We start from the raw sequence: 20,535 nt of genomic DNA, 5'->3' as shown, positions 1-20,535 counted from the left end.
TAGTGCATCACTAGTGAAGTGCCGCTCTTCTTGCGGCCCCTTTGTGTCCCACAACGCCACCATGTTAGCGCTGTATTTACAATATTGCGCACGAAGGCGCATGTTAGGGGCAATAGCTTAATTTTTTTGATGCTATTTTAATGCTATACTGGATTAGCGTTGAAAAAATGACACTAATCCAGTATAGTGTTAAGAGGCCCATTGAAATCAATGAGAGCCTCATTCTAATAACAGCTTTAAGCAGGCATTAAAAATTATGCTAGAAGCTCCCAGCTTGCCCTGCAGCCAATCCTGACACTGCTCTGAGCAGCATCAGGATTGGCTAGGAGCCCAGCCCAGCAACTGTGTTGCTCGGCTGGAGAGAGCCCTGTGCGCGTGTGTGTTTGGCCAGCCTGAGACGGCCGGCCAAACATACATATGCAGTGAGGGGGAGCACACTACCCCTCAGTGCACGTCACCCTGGTGGCCCTGCCCCTTTCAAAGAAAAGGATAATAAACATAGGGGCATATTTATACTCCGTTTGCGCCGGATTTGCGTCGTTTTTTTTTACGCAAATTTGACGCAAAACGAACTCCATATTTATACTCTGGCGTTAGACGCGTCTAGCGCCAAAGTCCATGGAGTTTGCGTCATTTTTTAGAGTGGACACCTACTTTGCGTTAATGATATGCAAGGTAGGCGGTCCCGTCTAAAAAATTGACACCGAGGCATGTGCGCCGTATTTACACTCCCGGGCAAAAATGACGCCCGGGAGTGGGCGGGTCAAAAAAAATGACGTCCAGCTGCTTTTGCGTCGTTTTTTAGCGCCTGGTCAGGGCAGGCGTTAAGGGACCTGTGGGCTCGGAAGGAGCCCAGAGGCGCCCTCCCCTGCCCCCAGGGACCCCCCTGTCACCCTTGCCCACCCCAGGAGGACGCCTAAGGATGGAGGGACCCATCCCAGGGAACATAAGGTAAGTTCAGGTAAGTTTTTTTTTTTTTTTTTTTTTTTGTGGCATAGGGGGGCCTGATTTGTGCCCCCCTACATGCCACTATGCCCAATGACCATGCCCAGGGGACAGAAGTCCCCTGGGCATGGCCATTGGGCAAGGGGGCATGACTCCTGTCTTTGCTAAGACAGGAGTCATTTCAATGGGTGTTGGGAGTAAAAAAAAATGGCGCAAATCGGGTTGAGGCGAAAATTTTGCCTCAGCCTGACTTGCCCCATTTTTTGGCGCCCAAGCTCCATATTCCCCTACGCCGGCGCTGCCTGGTGTACGTCATTTTTTTTTACGCACACCAGGCAGCTCCGCCGGCTAACGACGGCTAACGTCATTGAATAAATACGGCGCCCGCATGGCGCTTCAGAATGGCGTTAGCCGGTGTTAGATTTTTTGACGCACAACTGCGTTGTCGCAGTTGTGCGTCGAAAAGTATAAATATGGGCCATAGTTCATTATCCTTTTCTTTGAAAGGTTTTGCAGCTGCTGCCGCTGGCAGTGGGGGGGGGGGGGAGGAGGTGGGGAGGTGACGCTCCTCCGCTCTTATGGAGGAGCCGCCCCTGTATGCTGTGGGATGATTTCTAAAAGGTGCCTTACTTTGGGGAAACTCCTTGGATTCTTAGGTATTTTATGCCTGTATTTTATTATCTGTTTAATGGTCCTTATGGTGTTTTAAGATGTGCTGTTTCATTACCGAATATTTTACAGATATTTCTATGAATTCACGTATGTTTGTGTCTTTTATGGCCAGTATATGGCCAAATAAAAATTATTTGATTTTGTCTGATTTTAACACAATCTATTGTCTTCTCTCTGCAGAGTTTAACCCCTCCTTCCCGATCATGAGCGGGACATTGATGCTAGCCTACTTCATGCACAACTGCATCATCACTTTAATGAGAAATAACGATGAAACGAAAAATGTAAGTCCACAAGACGCCATGTCTATTAGTGAAGCTTGTAGAACAGAGCATGCAATATCTCATCAAAGCACATGAGAAACAAAGGAACGCCTGCCTCATAATAACACTTGTTGATCAGGGCACAGCTAAGCTCGTAACACCAAGGACATATCGGCACTGGTACCTCGTAATTAGACATGTCCACCACAGGGAATGAAAAAGGGTAGCCATTAAAAATATATGTCCATGACAAGGAGACAGTTGAATTCAATATCAAAGGAGTGTTACAACGACACACACAAGTGATGTAATGAGAACTCTAAGTGATGGTCCTGACTCTTTAAACCCTGTTGTGAGAAAAGGCCTCTTTTGTCATGGTTAGCACCCCACGTTTTGGTATATGATGCAACCTCAAAGTTTTTAGTGCCCCGGGCCCCTGCTAACCAGGTTCCCTGGGCCAGATCTCTTCTCTAAAACTGTTGTGATGCTTTGGCACATTTGGCAACACATTTAGCTGTCACTATAAGTCCCTAGTAAATGGTACTTAGGTACCCAGGGCATGGGGTACTAAGGATAGGCCTCGAGGGCAGCAGCACAGATTGTGCCACCCTCAAGGGCCATGCATTTAGAATCACCCAGCACTGCCATTTCAAGCTGAGTGCCCTGATGCAAACCTAAAATGCACACTTGACATGGCACACGACCTGTGTGTCCTGTCCATTATACACTGCATGCAATATAGGTGACTCACCCCACTGGCAGGCCTTCCAGCCCTAAAGCAGGGTGCACCATACTGTATGTGAGGGCATAGCTGAAGGAGCAATATGCCCCACTGTTTCCTTGCCAAACTTGGGACATAGTAAGTGAACAGAGCAGCCACTTTAAATGCATATGCTGGACACCGGTCAGTACTGGTTTCACAGCTACTTGATGGCTACTCTGAACCCTGGTTGTTTGGTATCAAACAACTCAAAATATTAAATCAAAAACTCGTACAAATATTGGATTTATTGCGCAATGTACCCAGGGGTCACCTTAGAGGGGCCCCCTGCAAAAGCTAACTACCCAGGCATGGTTGCAGGCCGGTCACAACCAGCCTGCCACTACCAGACACAAATCTGACTGGTGCTAACACCCCATTCCTCAGGAATGTGCACTCCCCGGCTGGCAAGCTTCAAAAGGAAACCCGACCCCCAGGCCAAGAGTGAACAGAAAAGTTCATACAGGGGGTAAGAAGGATGGCAAGAAGAAGGATGGTCAGTCTTCTGACAAGGGTGGGGACAAAGATAAAAAACATTCTGAGTCTTCATCAGACCCACTAAAATCCTCTGGGGGTGGTGGGTCCAAATCCTCTTCTCACAATCAGAAAACACCATGGTGTTATTTATGTAAAGTAAAAGGCCATTGGGAAAGTTATGCCACTTGCCCAAGGCAAAACACCAAGGCTCCCACTACCACAACCCCAACTGCAACCTCTAGCACCCCTAGTAATAGCAGTGGTGGTGGGAAGCCTACTACAAATAGCCAATCCAAGGGTGTAGCTGGGCTCACTATTGGCAGTGTAGTTGGGGTTGGTCTTGTTAGGGAGACTACAGAGTCTGTTTTAGTCTCTGATGGTGGCATTGACTTTGCCACCTTGGTTGCTTGTCCCCTTAATATGGGTAAGTACAAGCAACTACCCCTAATTAATGGTGTTGAGGTTGAGACCTACAGGGACACAAGAGCCAGTGTAACTATGGTTATAGAGAAACTGGTTCACCCTGATCAACACCTACTTGATCAGCAGTACCAAGTGACTGATGCTCACAATAACACACTTACCCACCCCATGGCTGTTGTGAATCTCAACTGCCCCACGGGGGGGGTTACTGGTCCAAAGAAAGTTGCGGTAGCCACTGAATTACCTGTAGATTGCTTACAAGGCAATGATTTGGAGACATCAGCTTGGGCTGAAGTGGAGTTGGAGACTCATGCAGCACTGCTGGGCATTCCTGGGCATATTTTTGCTTTGACATGGGCTCAGGCCAAAAAGCAAAAATGACAGGGAAACTTGGATCCTGTAACAATGGACCAAGTGCTCCCAAAAGCTAGGGGTAGTAAGGGTAAATCCTTGCCCATTATCCCTCCCTCACCAGAAGATTTCCCTTTTGAGGAAGAGGAATCCTCTCCCTGTGCAGAACCTACAGCAGATGAGCTGGCAGCAGGCACTGCTGATCTTCTGGGTGCAGGGGGTCTGCTAGGGAAGAGCTGAGTGTGGCACAGCAGACCTGTCCCACACTAGAGGGTTTGAGACAGTAAGCTGTCAAACAGCAGAATGGGAATGTCAGTGATAGCCATAAGGTTTATTGGGAAGACAACCTCCTGTATACTGAATCAAGGTACCCTGAACCTGGAGCTGCCAGGAGATTGGTCATCCCTTTGCAGTACAGGGAGTTCTTTCTTACCTTGGCACATGACATTCCTTTAGCTGGGCATTTGGGCCAAAGTAAAACTTGGGACAGGCTTGTTCCCCTGTTTCACTGGCCTCATATGTCAGAGGACACCAAAGAGTTGTGTAGCCCTTGTGTGACCTGCCAAGCCAGTGGCAAGACTGGTGACACTCCAAAGGCCCCCTTAATTCCACTTCCTATGGTTGGGGTGTCCTTTAAAAGGGTAGGGGTTGACATAGTTGGCCCCCTTGACCCTCCAACAGCTTCAGACAATAGGTTTATCCTTGTGGTAGTTGACCATGCCACTAGGTATCCTGAAGCTATCCCCTTAAGGACCACTACAGCTCCTGCAGTGGCAAAGGCCCTCCTGGGAATCTTTTCCAGGGTGGCCATCCCTAAGGAAGTGGTGTCAGACATAGGTAGTAACTTTATGTCTTCATACCTCAAAGCAGTGTGGAAGGAGTGTGGTGTAACATATAAGTTCACTACTCCTTATCATCCACAAACAAATGGTCTGGTTGAGAGGTTTAATAAAACTCTCAAAGGTGAGATAATGGGACTCCCTGAAAAACTCAGAAGGAGATGGGATGTCCTGTTACCTTGCCTCCTTTTTGCTTACAGGGAGGTACCCCAAAAAGGAGTGACCTTTAGCCCCTTGGACCTTCTCTTTGGGCACCCTGTGAGAGGTCCCCTTGCACTTGTTAAGGAGGGTTGGGAACAACCTTTAAAAGCTCCTAAACAGGACATTGTGGATTATGTACTTGGCCTAAGATCAAGAATGGCTGAGTACATGAAAAAGGTCAGTAAAAACCTTCAGTCCAGCCAGGAGCTGTAAAAGCAAGGGCATGACCCGAAGGCTGTCCTGACCAAGTACCACCCAGGACAGAAGGTGTGGGTATTGGAGCCTGTGTGTAGAAATAACGTCCATAGAGTTGAGTTCTTCAGAAGAGGTTTATTGTGATCCAAAATATCCCATCCACATAAATCCTCAGAGCAGCCCAGCTTTCTTCCACCTCCTCCACCACCTTGCTCTCACTCTCATCCTAGAATGTAGAATCCCACTTTACATTCTACTTCTTGAAAGATGCAGGGTAGGCTTCACTGAAGATACCACACACCTTTCCCTCAACAAATTTAGTAATAATCTAGCTATAAATGTAAACCTAAACTTAAAAAAAAACTATATACAGAAAATTGTTACAACGAACATGCAAACATAACTTTCTTGAAATGGCTTGAGATTACATTAAAAAGCTAAAGGCTGAAAAGGAGAACAAAAGAATGTTAACCATCTCTCTTCTTGGAGATCACCACACGGTTAAGATTCCAAATTCTTCAGTCACTAACCTTTACCGCATTCTTGAACAACTTGGTGGCCACCACCGGACCCCAATATTTACTCTCAGTTTTACTCAATGTTGGTTTCCTAATCAACACCACATCTCCCACTTTCACATTGACGGTACACGTCCTTTTTGTTCTATCAAAATATTCTGTCCTCATTGCTACTCGATCTTCTTCATACTTTCTGTCATGCTCCTCTTGAGACCAGGACACAGCTTTGTTCTTGTCCCAAGATATCCATCCAGGCACCAATGTAGTATTGGCCTTTCTACCTCTGAACAACTCAAAAGGAACTGCACCAGTGGTCGAATGCAGAGTTATGCGGTAAGCTACCAGAAATGTTTTTAGACCCTCTTTCCAATTTCTCCCTGCCGCCACCTCCAGTTGCACACACTCTTTTATACACTTATTAAATCTTTCTACTACTCCATTCCCTTCTGGTTGGTACAACGAGCATAACTTATGTTTGATTCCCAATTTCCTCAGATATTCTTCCATCTCCTTGGAAACAAATTGGGGACCATTGTCTGTGAGTTTGGAGTTGGGATAGCCTTCCCGAGAAAAGATTTCCTCAAGAAGACCAATTATTCTTTTAGTTTCCACACTACTGAGCACACCAATCTCGACCCACCTGGAAAATTAATCCACTAACACTAGAATATAGTTGCTACCCGCTCTTGCATAAATCGGTCCCACAATATCCATCGCTACCACATCCCATGGCCTGCTTGACATACCTCTGACACACATCGATGGTACCCTTGTTTTATAGATTTTATCACTGTTACAACAGTCTGGACATTCTCTAATCACTCTCTCAATACCTAAATCCACTCCTAGCCACCAATAGTTTAAGCGAATTCTAGCTTTGATTTTGCTAATTCCTTGATGTCCCGTGTGCCCCAATTGTATTATTTTGTCAGTAAGAACACTTGGGACCACTAACCTTCCTCCCCAAAACAATAACTCTCCTGACACAGATAACTCATTTCTGACTCTCCACAAACCCTTCAATGTCTCAGAATAGCTCTCAGAGTCCCACGTGTTCTTGAGACAATGACATACACGTTGCAAAACAGGATCATTAGCTGCTGCTTCTACCCACTCATCCTGTTCAATTATACCTTCTGTGATATTGCACACACTGAACTCATCTTCGTGACCTCTACTGAAGTCTTCTTCCGTTTCAGAAGTAAGTCTAGACAAGCAATCAGATGTGTTGTTATATGCTCCCGGAACATAAAACATTCTGAAATCAAAGTCTTGGAGGTTAACAATCCATCTACTGATTCTAGCCGAAATTTGGTCTAGTCCTTTTCTCATGAAAACCTCCACTAACGGCTTGTGGTCAGTATATACATGGAACTCCCTACCCCACACACAATTCTTAAATTTATTAATACCCCAAAAAACACCTAAGGCCTCTTTCTCGATGGTAGAATAATTGACCTCTGCTCCTCTCAGTGTTTGTGAATTGTATACTACTGGTTTCCACTCTTGATCTTTTCCTTTTTGCAAGAGAACTGCTCCTAAACCCTTGGTACTGGTGTCTGTCATGATTACACATAACTCATTGGGATTAAACGATTTTAAACATCCTACTTTAGATAGCTCTCTTTTGACAGAATCAAACTCTCTCTCACACATTTCATCCTACCCTTGTTGCCAGTGTTGAAATAACATCCATAGAGTTGAGTTCTTCAAAAGAAGTTTATTGTGATCCAAAATATCCCATCCACATAAGTCCTCAGAGCAGCACAGCTTTCTTCCAGCTCCACCACCACCTTGCTCTCGCTCTCATCCTAGAATGTAGAATCCCACTTTACATTCTACTTCTTGAAAGATACAGGGTAGGCTTCACTGAAGATACCACATTGTGGCCCCAAGAGCACTCCAGGACAAATGGAGTGGACCCCATCTAACTGTTGGGAAAAAGGGAGAGGTTACCTAGTTGGTAGACCTGGGCACTGCCAGGAGTCCCCTTAGGGTGCTCCATGTCAACTGCCTAAAACTCTACTATGACAGGGCTGATCTCACCCTGCTCATGGCAACTGATGAGGGACAGGAAGAAGAGAGTGACCCTCTCCCTGATCTCTTCTCCACCACTGAAGCTGATGGCTTGGTGGAGGGAGTAGTACTTGCAAATTGTCTTACTGCAGAGCAGCAGGACAACTGTGTAAATCTCTTAAGTCAGTTTTCTAAACTCTTCTCACTGATACCAGGTACCACTACTAGGTGTGAGCATACATTCAATAATGGAGACAGTTTACCTGTCAAAAGTAAGATTTATAGGCAGCCTGACCATGTCAAGGACTGCAGAAAACAAAAGGTTCAGAAAATGTTAGACTTAGGAGTGATTGAGCCTTCAGAAAGCCCATGAGCTATCCCAGTGGTGCTAGTTCCAAAACCTCACAGTAAGGAAGGTAAAAGAGAGATGAGGTTTTGTGTTGACTATAAAGGGCTCAACCAAGTAACCAAGACAGATGCTCACCCTATACCCAGGGCAGTTGAGCTGATAGATACACTGGCTTCTGCCAAGTATCTAAGCACGTTTGATTTAACTGCAGGGTACTGGCAGATTAAAAGTATCAGAAGATGCTAAACCCAAGACTGCGTTTTCAACCATTGGAGGGCACTATCAATTCACTGTGATGCCCTTTGGTCTGAAACATGCACCTGCCATTTTTCAAAGGTTGGTGAGCACAGTCCTGGAAGGGTTGGAAGCTTCTAGTGCAGCATATCTGGATGATATAGCTGTCTTTAGCTCCACCTGGGATGGTCACCTGGTCCACCTGTGGAAAGTTTTGGAGGCCCTGCAAAAGGCAGGCCTCACTATCAAGGCCTCAAAGTGCCAGATAGGGCAGGGGAAAGTGGTTTATCCGGGCCATCTGGTAGGTGGGGAACAGATTGCACCACTACAGGGTAAGATCCAGACCATTATGGAATGGGCTCCCCCTACAACTGAAACCCAGGTGAGAGCCTTTTTAGACCTCACAGGGTACTATAGGAGGTTCATCAAGAATTATGGCTCCATAGCAGCTCCTCCTAATGTCCACACTAGTAAGAAGATGCCAAAAAAGGTATTGTGGACAGCTAGCTGTCAAACAGCTTTTGATGAGCTCAAACAGGCCATGTGCTCTGCACCTGTCCTAAAAAGCCCTTGTTACTCCAAAAAGTTCATATTCCAGACTGATGCTTCTGAATTGGGGGTTGGGGCAGTGCTATCACGGCTTAATACTGAGGGCCAGGATCAACCTGTTGCTTTTATCAGCAGGAGGTTGACCCCTAGAGAAAAGCTTTGGTCTGCCATAGAGAGGAAGGCCTTTCCTGTGGTCTGGACACTGAAAAAGTTGAGACCATACCTTTTTGGTAATCACTTTATTGTTCAGACAGACCACAAACCTCTACTTTGGCTAAAACAAATGAAAGGTGAAAACCCTAAATTGTTGAGGTGGTCCATCTCCCTACAGGGAATGGACTATACAGTGGAACATAGACCTGGGAGTACCCACTCCAATGCAGATGGACTCTCCAGATATTTCCACTTAGACAATGAAGACTCACCTGGGCAAGGTTATCCTTATTGTCCCTCGTTTGGAGGGGGTTGTGTAGGAAAGTACCATCTTGCCTGGCATGTTACCCCCATTTTTAACTTATATGTATGTTTATTTTTGCTTGTGTCACTGAGATCCTGCTAGCCAGGACCCCAGTACTCATAAGTTGTGCCCTGTATGTGTTCCCTGTGTGGTGCCTAACTGTATCACTGAGGCTCTGCTAACCAGAACCTCTGTGTTTACACTCTCTCTGCTTTTAAAATTGTAACTGTAGGCTGGTGACTAATTTTACCAATTCTGATTGGCACACTAGGACACCCTTATAATTCCCTAGTACATGATACCTAGGGTATTGGGGTTCCAGGAGATCCCTATGGGCTGCAGCATTTATTTTGCCACCCGTAGGGAGCTCAGACAATTCTTACACAGGACTGCCACTGCAGCTTGAGTGAAATAACGTCCACGTTATTTCATAGCCATTTTACACTGCACTTAAATAACTTATAAGTCACCTATATGTCTAGTACTAGCCAAGGTGCCCCACATTGTTCAGGGCAATTTCCCCGGACTTTGTGAGTGCGGGGACACCATTACACGCTTGAACTACATATAGGTCAACACCTATGTGTAGCTTCACAATGGTTACTCGGAACATGGCCATGTAATATGTCTTAGATCATGGAATTGTCCCCCCATGCCAAATCTGGTATTGGGGTACCGATCCCATGCATCCCTGGGGCTCCAGCATGGACCCCGGGTACTGCCAAACTAGCTCTTTGGGGTTTTCTCTGCAGCTAGCGCTGCTGCCAACCTTCAGACAGGTTTCTGCCCCCTCCCCCCCCCCGTGCCTGGGCAGCCCAGTCCCAGGAAGGCAGAACAAAGGATTTCCTCTGAGAGAGGGTGTTACACCCTCTCCCTTTGGAAATAGGTGTGAACGGCCTGAGAGGAGTAGCCTCTCCTGGCCTCTGGAAATACTTTGAAGGGCACAGATGGTGCCCTCCTTGCATAAACCTGTCTACACCGGTACAGGGATCCCCCAGCCCCTGCTCTGGGGCGAAACTGGACAAAGGAAAGGGGAGTCACCACTCCCCTGTCCATCACCATCCCAGGGGTGATGCCCAGAGCTCCTCCCGTGTGTCCCAGACCTCTGCCATCTTGAATGCAGAGGTGTGAGGCCTCTGAGTGGCCAGTGGCAGCAGGTGACGTCAGAGACCCCTCCTGATAGGCTCTTACCTGGTTAGGTAGCCAATCCTCCTCTGAGGGCTATTTAGGGTCTCTCCTGTGGATTTCTCTTCAGATAACGAATGCAAGAGCTCACCAGAGTTCCTCTGCACTTCTCTCTTTGCCTTCTGCCAAGGATCGACCGCTGACTGCTCCAGGACGCCTGCAAAACCGCAACAAAGTAGCAAGAAGACTACCAGCAACATTGCAGAGCCTAATCCTGCGGGCTTTCTCGACTGTTTCCTGGTGGTGCATGCTCTGAGGGCTGTCTGCCTTCACCCTGCACTGGAAGCCAAGAAGAAATGTGCTGTGGGTTGATGGAATCTTTCCCCTGCTAACGCAGGCACCAAACCTCTGCATCACTGGTCCTCTAGGTCCCCTCTCATCTTGACGAGGGTGGGCCCTGGAACACAGGAGCTGGATCCAAGTGACCCCGACAGTCCTGTGGTCCTTCTGTCCAAATTTGGTGGAGGTAAGTCCTTGCCTCCCCACGCCAGACAGTAATCCTATATACAGCATGATCTGCAGCTGCTAGGGCTTCTGTGCACTTTTGCAAGACTTCCTTCATGCACAGCACAGCCCAGGTCCCCAGCACTCCGTCCTGCATTGCCCAACTCGCTGAGTTGACCTCCGACTTCGTGGGACCCTCTTTTATTGTGCTGAGACGACCACCATGCTCAGATTTCCTGAATGCCTGTTCAGGTGCGTCTGCAGGTGCTGCCTGCTTCTGCATGGCCTCTCTCTGTTGCTGAGTGCCCCCTCTGTCTCTTCCTCCAAGGTGCGACCTCCTGGTCCTTTATGGGCCGTGGCAGCACCCAAATCCTTCAACCGCGACTCTTGCAGCTAGCAAGGCTTGTTTGCGTTCTTTCTACGTGGAAACAACTCTGCATCCTCCAGCACGCCGTGGGACATCTTCGGACCAAAGGAGAAGTTCCTGGCACCTTCTGTTGTTGCAGAATCTTTGGCTTCTTCCACCCAGAGGCAGCCCTTTTGCACCTTCATCCGGGGTTTAATGGGCTCCTGCCCCCTCCTGGACACTTGCGTGACTCTTGGACTTGGTCCTCTTCCTTTGCAGGTCCTCAGGTCCAGGAATCCATCTTCAGTGCTTTGCAGTCAGTTGTTGTCTTTGCAGAATCCCCTATCTCGACTTTACTGTCTTTCTGAGATAGTAGGGTAACTTTACTCCTACTTTTCAGGGACTTGGGGTGGCGTATCTTGGACACCCGTAGTGTTTTCTTACACTCCCAGCGACCCTCTACACATTCCACTAGGCCTGGGGTCCATTCGTGGTTCGCATTCCACTTTTGGAGTATATGGTTTGTGTTGCCCCTAAGCCAATTGTCTCCTATTGCATTCTATTGTGTTCTACAGTGTTTGCACTACTTTTCTAAGTGTTTTACTTACCTGATTTTGGTTTGTGTGTATAATTTGTGTATATTACATAACTCCTAAGGGAGTATATCCTCTGAGATAACTTTGGCATATTGGACCAGATGTATGAAATTTTTTGCACTCGCAAACGTTGTGAATCACAAAAATCGGCTGTTTGCGAGTGCAAAAAAGTGGTCTGCGATGCATGAAAGGCATTGGCAGACCACAAATAAGAAATTGCAAAAATTGCGATTTTTTGCGTTGCGACCTAGTTTTGCGAGTCGCAATTTGCGATTCGGTATTTCCAGTAGGAAATTGCGAGGCGCAAATTGCGAGTCGCAAAGAGATGCATCAAAAAATCGCAAATTGCGATTTTTCGCAGAATGGCATTTTGCACATGCAAAATACCATTAACTGCAACCAGGTGGTAACCAGGTGCAAAATTAAAAAATGCATTTAAAATGCATTTTTAAATTGTACATGTAAAGCACACATGCCCTTTTGGCATGTGTGCACCTTACATGTCCCCCAAAACTTTTTTGGGGTGCAGCAGAGGGGGCCTTAGCCCCCCAGCACCCTAGACTTTGCATTTCCCAAAATTGCGATTTCTGGTTCAGAAATCGCGATTTTGGAAATGCAAAAAATTCGCAGATATGGGCCAACAGGCCCATAGGTGTGAATGGGGCCGGTATCGCAATTTGCGATTCGGTAATAGCATTTGCGATCTTTAAGAAATTGCTATTACCGATTCGCAAATGTGATACATGGCACTTTTCTTAAAAATCGCTATTTCAGAATCTCAAAGGGCCGTGATGATACATCTGGCCCATTGTCACTAAAATAAAGTACCTTTATTTTTAGTAACTTAGTGCTATATGGCATAAGTGGTATAGTAGGAGCTTTGCATGTCTCCTAGTTCAGCCTAAGCTGCTCTGCTGTCGCTAGCTCTATCAGCCTAAGCTGCTAGAACACTACTAATCTACTAATAAGGGATAACTGGACCTGGCACAAGGTGTAAGTACTATCAGGTACCCACTATAAGCCAGGCCAGCCTCCTACAGCAGGCCTCACTATCAAGGCCAGTGAGTGCCAGATAGGACAGGGTAAAGTTGTTTACTTGGGCCACCTAGTTGGTGGAGGCCAAGTTCAACCCCTCCAACCCACGATTCAGACCATTCTGTCTGTTGAAGCTCCCACAACCCAGACACAGGTCAGGGCATTCCTTGACTTGACTGGGTAACGTAGGAGATTTGTGAAGGATTATGGCACTATAGCTGCCCTCTGATAGAGTTAACCTCCAACAAAATCCCCTAAAAGGTTAACTAGATAGTGAGTTGTCAAAGGGCTTTTGACTCTCTGAAGAGTGGTACGTGTGCTGCTCCAGTCCTACCAGCTCCAGATCCCTTCAGACAATTCATTGTCCCAACAGATGCCTCAATAATGGGGGTAGGAGCGGTCCTAGCCCAGAAAAATTATGAAGGACATGACTAGCCTGCTGACTACTCCCAAGAGAACAAAGAGGAGTGCCATAGAGAGTGAAGCCTTTACTGTGGTTTGGGCCCTAAAGAAGTTGAGGCCATACCTGTTTGGCCCTCACTGTTTGGCTCTCACTTCCTAGTTCTATATGACCACAGGCCTCTCAGGTGGCTGGAGCAAATGAAAGGTGAAAACCCAAAACTTCTTTTTTTTCCCCTTAGTTGACTTTATTTACAGTAAGTCAATTTTGTGTACATGTTCAACGTTGCATTGTGAAAATATCACTAAACAAATGATGTACATTCCATGTTTATGATTTCAATTACTGCCATAATTACAATACTACATGGAGATGGGACATACATACATATCTACTGCTCCTTCAATCTCCAGTCCAAGGTATTCAAAGAGATAAGCCTCCCATACCACCAAGTCAGCCCAATGATGTTTAAGTTATCTGACGGTCTGATCCAGGTCAAATGTCTTATTGTGATGGCAGGGCTCACTCCCCCACCTATCCTTTTGTTCTTTGGTGGGTAGACCTGACTGACCCTACCCCAGAGTCCAGTCATAGTTGGCCACCCATCTTTCCATCTGAAAAACTCCTCCCCCTGCCTGACATGTCCCTATCCTTCCCAGACACAGTAAACCCCTAAATAGCATCCTATAACTAGAACGACCCCTAAAACTTAAATCCAAATTGACAAACTCCCAAATTTACAGTGATGAATATATAAACAAAACAATATTAACTGACAAAAAGGTATTACAGACACACAAGAAAGGGACAGATCACACACTGACATGTCCAAAATATTGCTGCAGACACAGACACTCTCAGAAACACCTCCAACACCCACCACAAAGTAACAGAGAGTAAGAGAAAGTGAAAGTAACTTCACACTTCCTAGTATGCAGCCTGCCATACCCACTGCATCATTTTCTATGTGTATCCCACCCATTGTCGACACTTGTGTCATTTTTCATGGTGCATTGCTACTGAAATGTCTAATGGGTGATAAACTCACGGCGCGTTGCCACTCCTGCATTCACTTCCACACATTGGCATTGATGCAGATTATGACCTATGCGACTGGCACAATACACCCAGCAACAGGGCCAATCTGTGGATTCTTTTTTTTTTTTATTTCTTTTTTTTATTATTCAGCAGGTAAAGCTTGTATTACAAACATTCATCCAACTCACAACATTGCCTTATTCATTGACGATAGACTTATTTACTTATAACATAGAATTTTTGAATTTTTCAAAAACAAAACAAAAAAAAACCTCTTACATTTGTACCTTCAAGTGAAAACCCCTAATTTCTTAGGTGGTCTATTCCCTACAGGGAATGGACTTTCAAGCGGAACACAATGCAATGCAAATGGCCTTTCCAGGTTCTTCCACTTAGATGATGAAGACTCACTAGGGAAAGGGTAGTCTCATCCTCTTGCATTTTGCGGGGGAGGGGTAGTGTGAGAAAAGGCTTCTTTTGTCATGGTTAGCCCCCCACTAGGCACCTGGTATCTGATGTAGCCTCAAAGTTGTTCGGCAAAAAACTCCACAAAGTATTTGATGTGATCAAAAAATAACAGACCAAATATCTGTAAAGAATTTTATGCCCTTAAAGCATAGAGCCTCACCACTATTCATTTCAATCGAACTGCTGGAAAGAGCATGACAACACCCTTTGATGGCATTTGGACATGACTTGGCGTGTTACTGCACGTTGTGCCTGTGTGAATAATACTGTAAGAGGTACGCAAGCCCTTATCAAGGGTTGTTGTTGTGCTCTTTCTGGCAGTTCTTTATGGACATTTGGTCTGTCGTTTTTTGATTACATCAAGGGGCATATTTATCAGCACCAATTTGCCCCACATTAGCATCATTTTGTTTACACTAATGTGGCCCAATGAGGCCAAAATCCTAGCGCCATATTTACAAAATGGCGCAGTGCATGCACTGCGCCACTTTGTATCCCTTTGCGCTACATTATGCCTGTGCCAGGCATAATGTATGCAAAGGGGGATTTCACCGAAATGATGGCGCAAGGAAATCTAAGAGATTTCCGTGCGTCATTTTTTATGGCACTTTTAACGCTCGCTCAGAGCAGGCGTTAAAAGGGTCTTCCATTATTTAGAATGGGCCCCTAAGTACTCTGCAGGAGTAGCCCCAATATTTTGGCACTACTGCTGCAGAGTACATCAATAGCGTCATAAAAAATGACACTGCTGCCCCCTACCCTGCACCATGGTGCACCTGTTTTAAATATGGCGCACACATGGTGGCGGTAGGTGGGCACTAACGGGGCGCAGAGAAAGCGGCACTGCACCCGGTGCAGCAGTACTTTCCATAAATCTGCTAATATGGCTTCTTTCTTCAGGGATATTTTACATGTTCGTATTTCCATGTCTTCGATATAAAGGGTGTCAACGACAATAAACACAACAGGTCTTGGTATGAACCTTATCAGTAACATTACAAAATTGATTTACAATATTAATAATAATTTGGTTTTGTATTGACTTAGACTGATTAGTTGGAGGCGCCGGATATTGTTAATATGTTAGTGTATCTAGTTGTGCCTTCGTGGCATCTCGCAATCAAACCCAGGCAGCAGGGGTACTGTCTGTAGTAGCGCTCGAGTGTTTTTGACTTTAACCACTTCAGTGGGTGGGCTTGTGCATATGTTACAATTCCATTGCTGCATTATTTGTAATCGTTGATATGATCTTGATTCTTTCACTGTTGGCAAGTGGACTGCCAGATTCGCAGGCGTGACAGGGTAAGCACTGTATTAGAACATGCTTTGCAAGCTACCCTGCTGCGCCCACACATAGGCATCCGCATTTGTGGTGGTATGGCGCCTCCTTACCTCCAATGTACCTTCCAGTAGTTCTGTCACCATATGCAATTATCCAGCTTCTGCCATGCTGATTTTTGGGAAAGGTCACATGTGCGGGTGCTCAAGCATGCATCTAACAGGACAATCATCTTAGAACAGAGTTAAATAACTTAGGCCCAGATTTAAGAGGGCCAAGCGCCTGATTTCGCCACATTAACATCATTTTTCTTACGCTAATGTAGCCCAATGAGGCCAAAATCCCAGTGGCAGATTTACCAAGTGGCACAATGCATGCATTGCACCACTTTGTAACCCCTTGTGCCACATTATGCCTGCATCAGGCATAATGTATGCGGTGGGGGGGCATTCCCCTATTAGGGGGGCCTAAAAAAAAGTCACAAAGAAATCTAAAAGATTTCTTTGCACCATTTTTTGTGGCATTTTTAACACCTGCACAGAGCAGGCATTAAAAGGAGGCACACCATTATTTATAATAATGGGCACCAATGTGCTTTTCAGGATTAGCGTAAACATTTTTGGTGCTAATCCTGCAAAGCGCCAAACTAGCGTCAAAGATGTTGACCTAGTTCCCTAACTACCGCTGTGGTGCACTGTTTGTTAAATATGACGCACACATGGTGGCATTAGGGGGGCGCTAAGGCCACAAGAAAAGTGGTGCTGCATTGGATGCAGCACCAGTTTTCTTAAATCAGGCCCTTATTTTAATGCATTTTTGCCCATACCTGTTTGGGACAATTGCTGACACCTGTGGGGGGAGGATATTTGGAAATGCCTACTTATATAAGCCATAAAAATCCTTTGCTTATTTCTTCTCAACTGTTCCAGACTGTAGAGTCTCACTCAACTTGTCTTCTGAGCCTGGTTTACCTATGCACATACCTTTGCCATCTGGCCATCTTGTTTGTTCTCTTTGCTGGTTTGAAGTCCACTATATATTGGATTGCAGATGTCTGCCATGTTCAGTTTTAAATTTCTGGATGCCTGTCATGGCCTTGTCCTGTGCTGTTACAAGACCAGTTCTCAAATTGAGCTAGTGGTTGCCGGTGGGAGCCACAGATACAAATTTTTAGGGACTGGCACTTATTTCTCCACATCAGACTTTTACCAGAAACAAGAGTGGGTGAAACACGAAAGAAAGATGGGAAAAAACGACACATAAGAAGGAAGCATGAGTGAGATAAACAAGGAAGAGAATGTCTGGCAGTGGATTAAATAACCACGAGGTGGAATTAAAGCTGCAGGGCATTGATATTCGGCGCACCAACATTTAAGTGTACCTTTTGGGCAGAGCTTTGGGAGCCAACACTCATTCTTTTAAAAATCAACGGCCTCCTTTATGAGGCCCTAATGGCACACTGTTCCACCAGAGTGTCATTTTTTTTACACTCTGATGACGCAGTGTGCCAGTCCATATTTACAAGGCTACGCAAAGCCACCATGTGTGGCTTTTCATGGCCTTGTAAATAATGGACCCCTTTCACGCATAACACTGCATGAAAGTGTCATTCCATGGGTGTTGCTGGAGATGGTCCCACAATACACCAATGAAACCTGAAGGAATCTGATGAATTCTCGGATTTACAAGTCTGGGAATGTGTCAGATTCAGATGCCATCTCAGGGGTGGCGTAAGAATGACACAATGGGGAGAAATATCTTTATTTCTCCCCGTTTTTTCCTTTTTGTGCAGCAAGGTGTCCCTTCCTGCACAAAAACAATCATCTCCACAATGTAGGCACCTTTGCACCATGGTGCATTGGCGTTAGGCAGCAATTTGTGCATCACCGCAGGGGAAGAGAACAGAAATGCGCTGTATTTGATGGAAGAGGGAATAGTACTGCTGAGTCCAATGACTTATTCCCATTGAATAACTGATACTGACCAGCTAGCAATTCAACACCTAACCATACTAGCTGATATCAGTTAACAAAAGCGATCCTTTGTCCAGGCTGAGATAATGTTAGACTCTGTGAATACTGGCCATATTATTGATGTTTGATTACTCGAGATTCTTAAGATTAACAAAAAGGTTCCAGAATCTGTTAGGGAAGGTTGATAACATTGAGTTAATGTCAATCTGGTACCGCAAGAAGCAGCTCCACTTACCTGTACATATATAATTTGTACTCATAAGTTTTATGTATTTCAGAATAATGTTAGTGATACCCCAGCTAGCTAAGCACCACTTCATTAAAGGCTAGGTAAAACATACTATTTGCTTCAGCACTGTTTTGACAACACATTGTCTATCTTACAGGATGAACAAAGATATTTTAGCTCAAACTCCAGTTTCTTGTCTAGTAGCAATAAAGTATGATACTTTACTTACTGCAACAGCAGGACTGTCTTAGCAACTTGTAAGATTAACATAGAATACCAAGACATCCATGATGTTTTTGACCCCACCGAAGATCTACCACACCATAGGGAGAATGACTGCTGTAAAGTAGTAAATCCTGGTGATGCCCTACCCAGTATTCATGTCTCTACTTGACTGAAACTGAAAAACAGTATCTATGGGAATACTTGGATCAAGGTCTGGCAAGTGGTACACTAAGATATTTCCTCTTTTCTTTATAACAAAAACCATAGGTGAGTTGCACTGATGCATTGATTAGAGATTCCTTAATCAAGTAACATTAAGGAAAACGCTGCTTGTTTCCTCTAATAATGGAACTTTTGGACTCAGAGCTTGATTAATGTTTGGCAGACGGATCCTCTGTCACAAATATGATGGATATACTGCCCTCCTCACTGCAACTCCATTAGGATATAATGCTCTTGTAATAAGGCAGATGGGATATCAATCACATTTGTGACCGAGTACTGGTCCACCAAACTCAAGTCCCAGCCCTAAGTGAAAGTCACAGTCTATTGCTTTGAACTGGACTTAGGTCAATCATATAACCTTGTCAGAATGTATGCTGGAAATGACTGTATATATTGTTTTGAACCAGGTAATGGTAGTATGGATACTTGGTTATTCCATTAGGTCTATGAAGTGCCCTTGTCACATTTCAGCACCTTATACACAAAGTACTAAGAAATTGTTTTGATGTTTTCTGTTATATTCTGATTTACTCATCTGCATACAAAAATCATGTGAAACATGTAGCTATTGTCTTAGAATATCTCGAACAACACTGATTATATATCCAATAGGAAAAATGCATGTTCAGTACCACCACTGTTGATATCATGGTCACACCCAGTTACCTGAATTGTTCATGGATGTTCTTACTATTGTTCAAATGTAATCAAAAGAGAACACAAAAGGGTAAATGCCACTGAGTGGTTCACATAACATAAATGCTCAATGCATTACTAACATGCATCAGCATCCACCATAAATAAAGGATCAGTAGCAAAAATGGATATAATAATTTCCTGCTTTCAAAAAATAATATCTTGTGACCAAACAAGAGCCAGGAATCCACTTGCTGAGGGAGAAACCACAGGTAAAGAGAGGTACTCAAGTACTTTTCTGTGGGAAATTGGGTTGTTGGTTGACTGGGGTGTGAGCTCTGGTGAAGAAACAGCCACAATCCCATGCAGGGTGAACCACAATAAGTCACTAAATTAACCCTTGCTTAACCCTGTGTAGCTTGGCACAAAAAGCAGTAAAGCTTAACTTAGAGGTAATGTGTAAAATATTTATGCAGACACAAACAGTAATAAAGTGAAAACACAGCACAAAAAAAATCCCAAACAAATTTAGAAATATAAAGAAAATTTGAATAAATTATTTGACACCAAAAAGATCAAAGTGAGAACTGCGGACCTCTAGTCAAGAGAGACTGGGACAAAGTTAAAAAATATGCACAACCGCAATGGGGCGCGGTTTGGATACAAAAAGTGGATTAGGCCGCGACACCACTTACCTTCAGACATAAAAACAAAAATCTGAGAAAAATGTTCTGAGAATTTAAGGCTACAGGAGAGGTCTAAGGAGGGAGCGTTGCCGTCAGATAGCCTTAGGTCGAAGCCGTGGTGAAGATTTCTTGTTGAAATGTAGGTGCATATTAATAAGCCACTTGAGCCTCCTTGCTCTGCCCCAGCATTTTTTATGCTAAGGAGGCCTCCACTGTTCGCCATATTGACAAAGTGTTGCAATGCACGCCGCTTTCTAACCCCTTGTGCCACATTATACCTGCGCCAGGTACAATATATGAGGGGCATTCCCACGCAGGGAGAACCAAAAAATGGTGGAGTAAAATTTACAAGATTTCACTGCACCATTTTTTCTGTCATTTTTAACGCCTGCTCAGGGTAGGTTTTAAAAATGTTAGGAGGTGCAGGGTGATGCAAGAAAAGTGACACACCAGAGCTGATGCACCACCTTCTTGTAAATAGGCCCCTTAGTCAAAATCTCCAGCAGGATGAGGGAAAGGGT

The 20,535-nt window shown here is 45.0% G+C and overlaps 1 protein-coding gene across 1 annotated transcript in view; it reads left to right on the top strand.

Moving 5' to 3' along the window:
• Window positions 1-20,535, top strand: part of LOC138293967 (neutral amino acid transporter 9-like) — a 378,670-nt gene that overhangs the window by 165,186 nt on the left and 192,949 nt on the right. Inside the window, exons 4-5 of the mRNA XM_069233229.1 lie at window positions 1,798-1,901; window positions 5,357-5,359. Coding sequence (XP_069089330.1) covers window positions 1,798-1,901; window positions 5,357-5,359 — 107 coding nt within the window. The remainder of the gene's footprint in view (window positions 1-1,797; window positions 1,902-5,356; window positions 5,360-20,535) is intronic.

This window comes from Pleurodeles waltl, chromosome 4_2, assembly GCF_031143425.1.
Source record: "Pleurodeles waltl isolate 20211129_DDA chromosome 4_2, aPleWal1.hap1.20221129, whole genome shotgun sequence".
Classification (NCBI taxonomy): domain Eukaryota; kingdom Metazoa; phylum Chordata; class Amphibia; order Caudata; family Salamandridae; genus Pleurodeles; species Pleurodeles waltl.
Note: the sequence above shows the minus strand (reverse complement) of the source record. Positions and strands in the feature narration are given on the sequence as shown.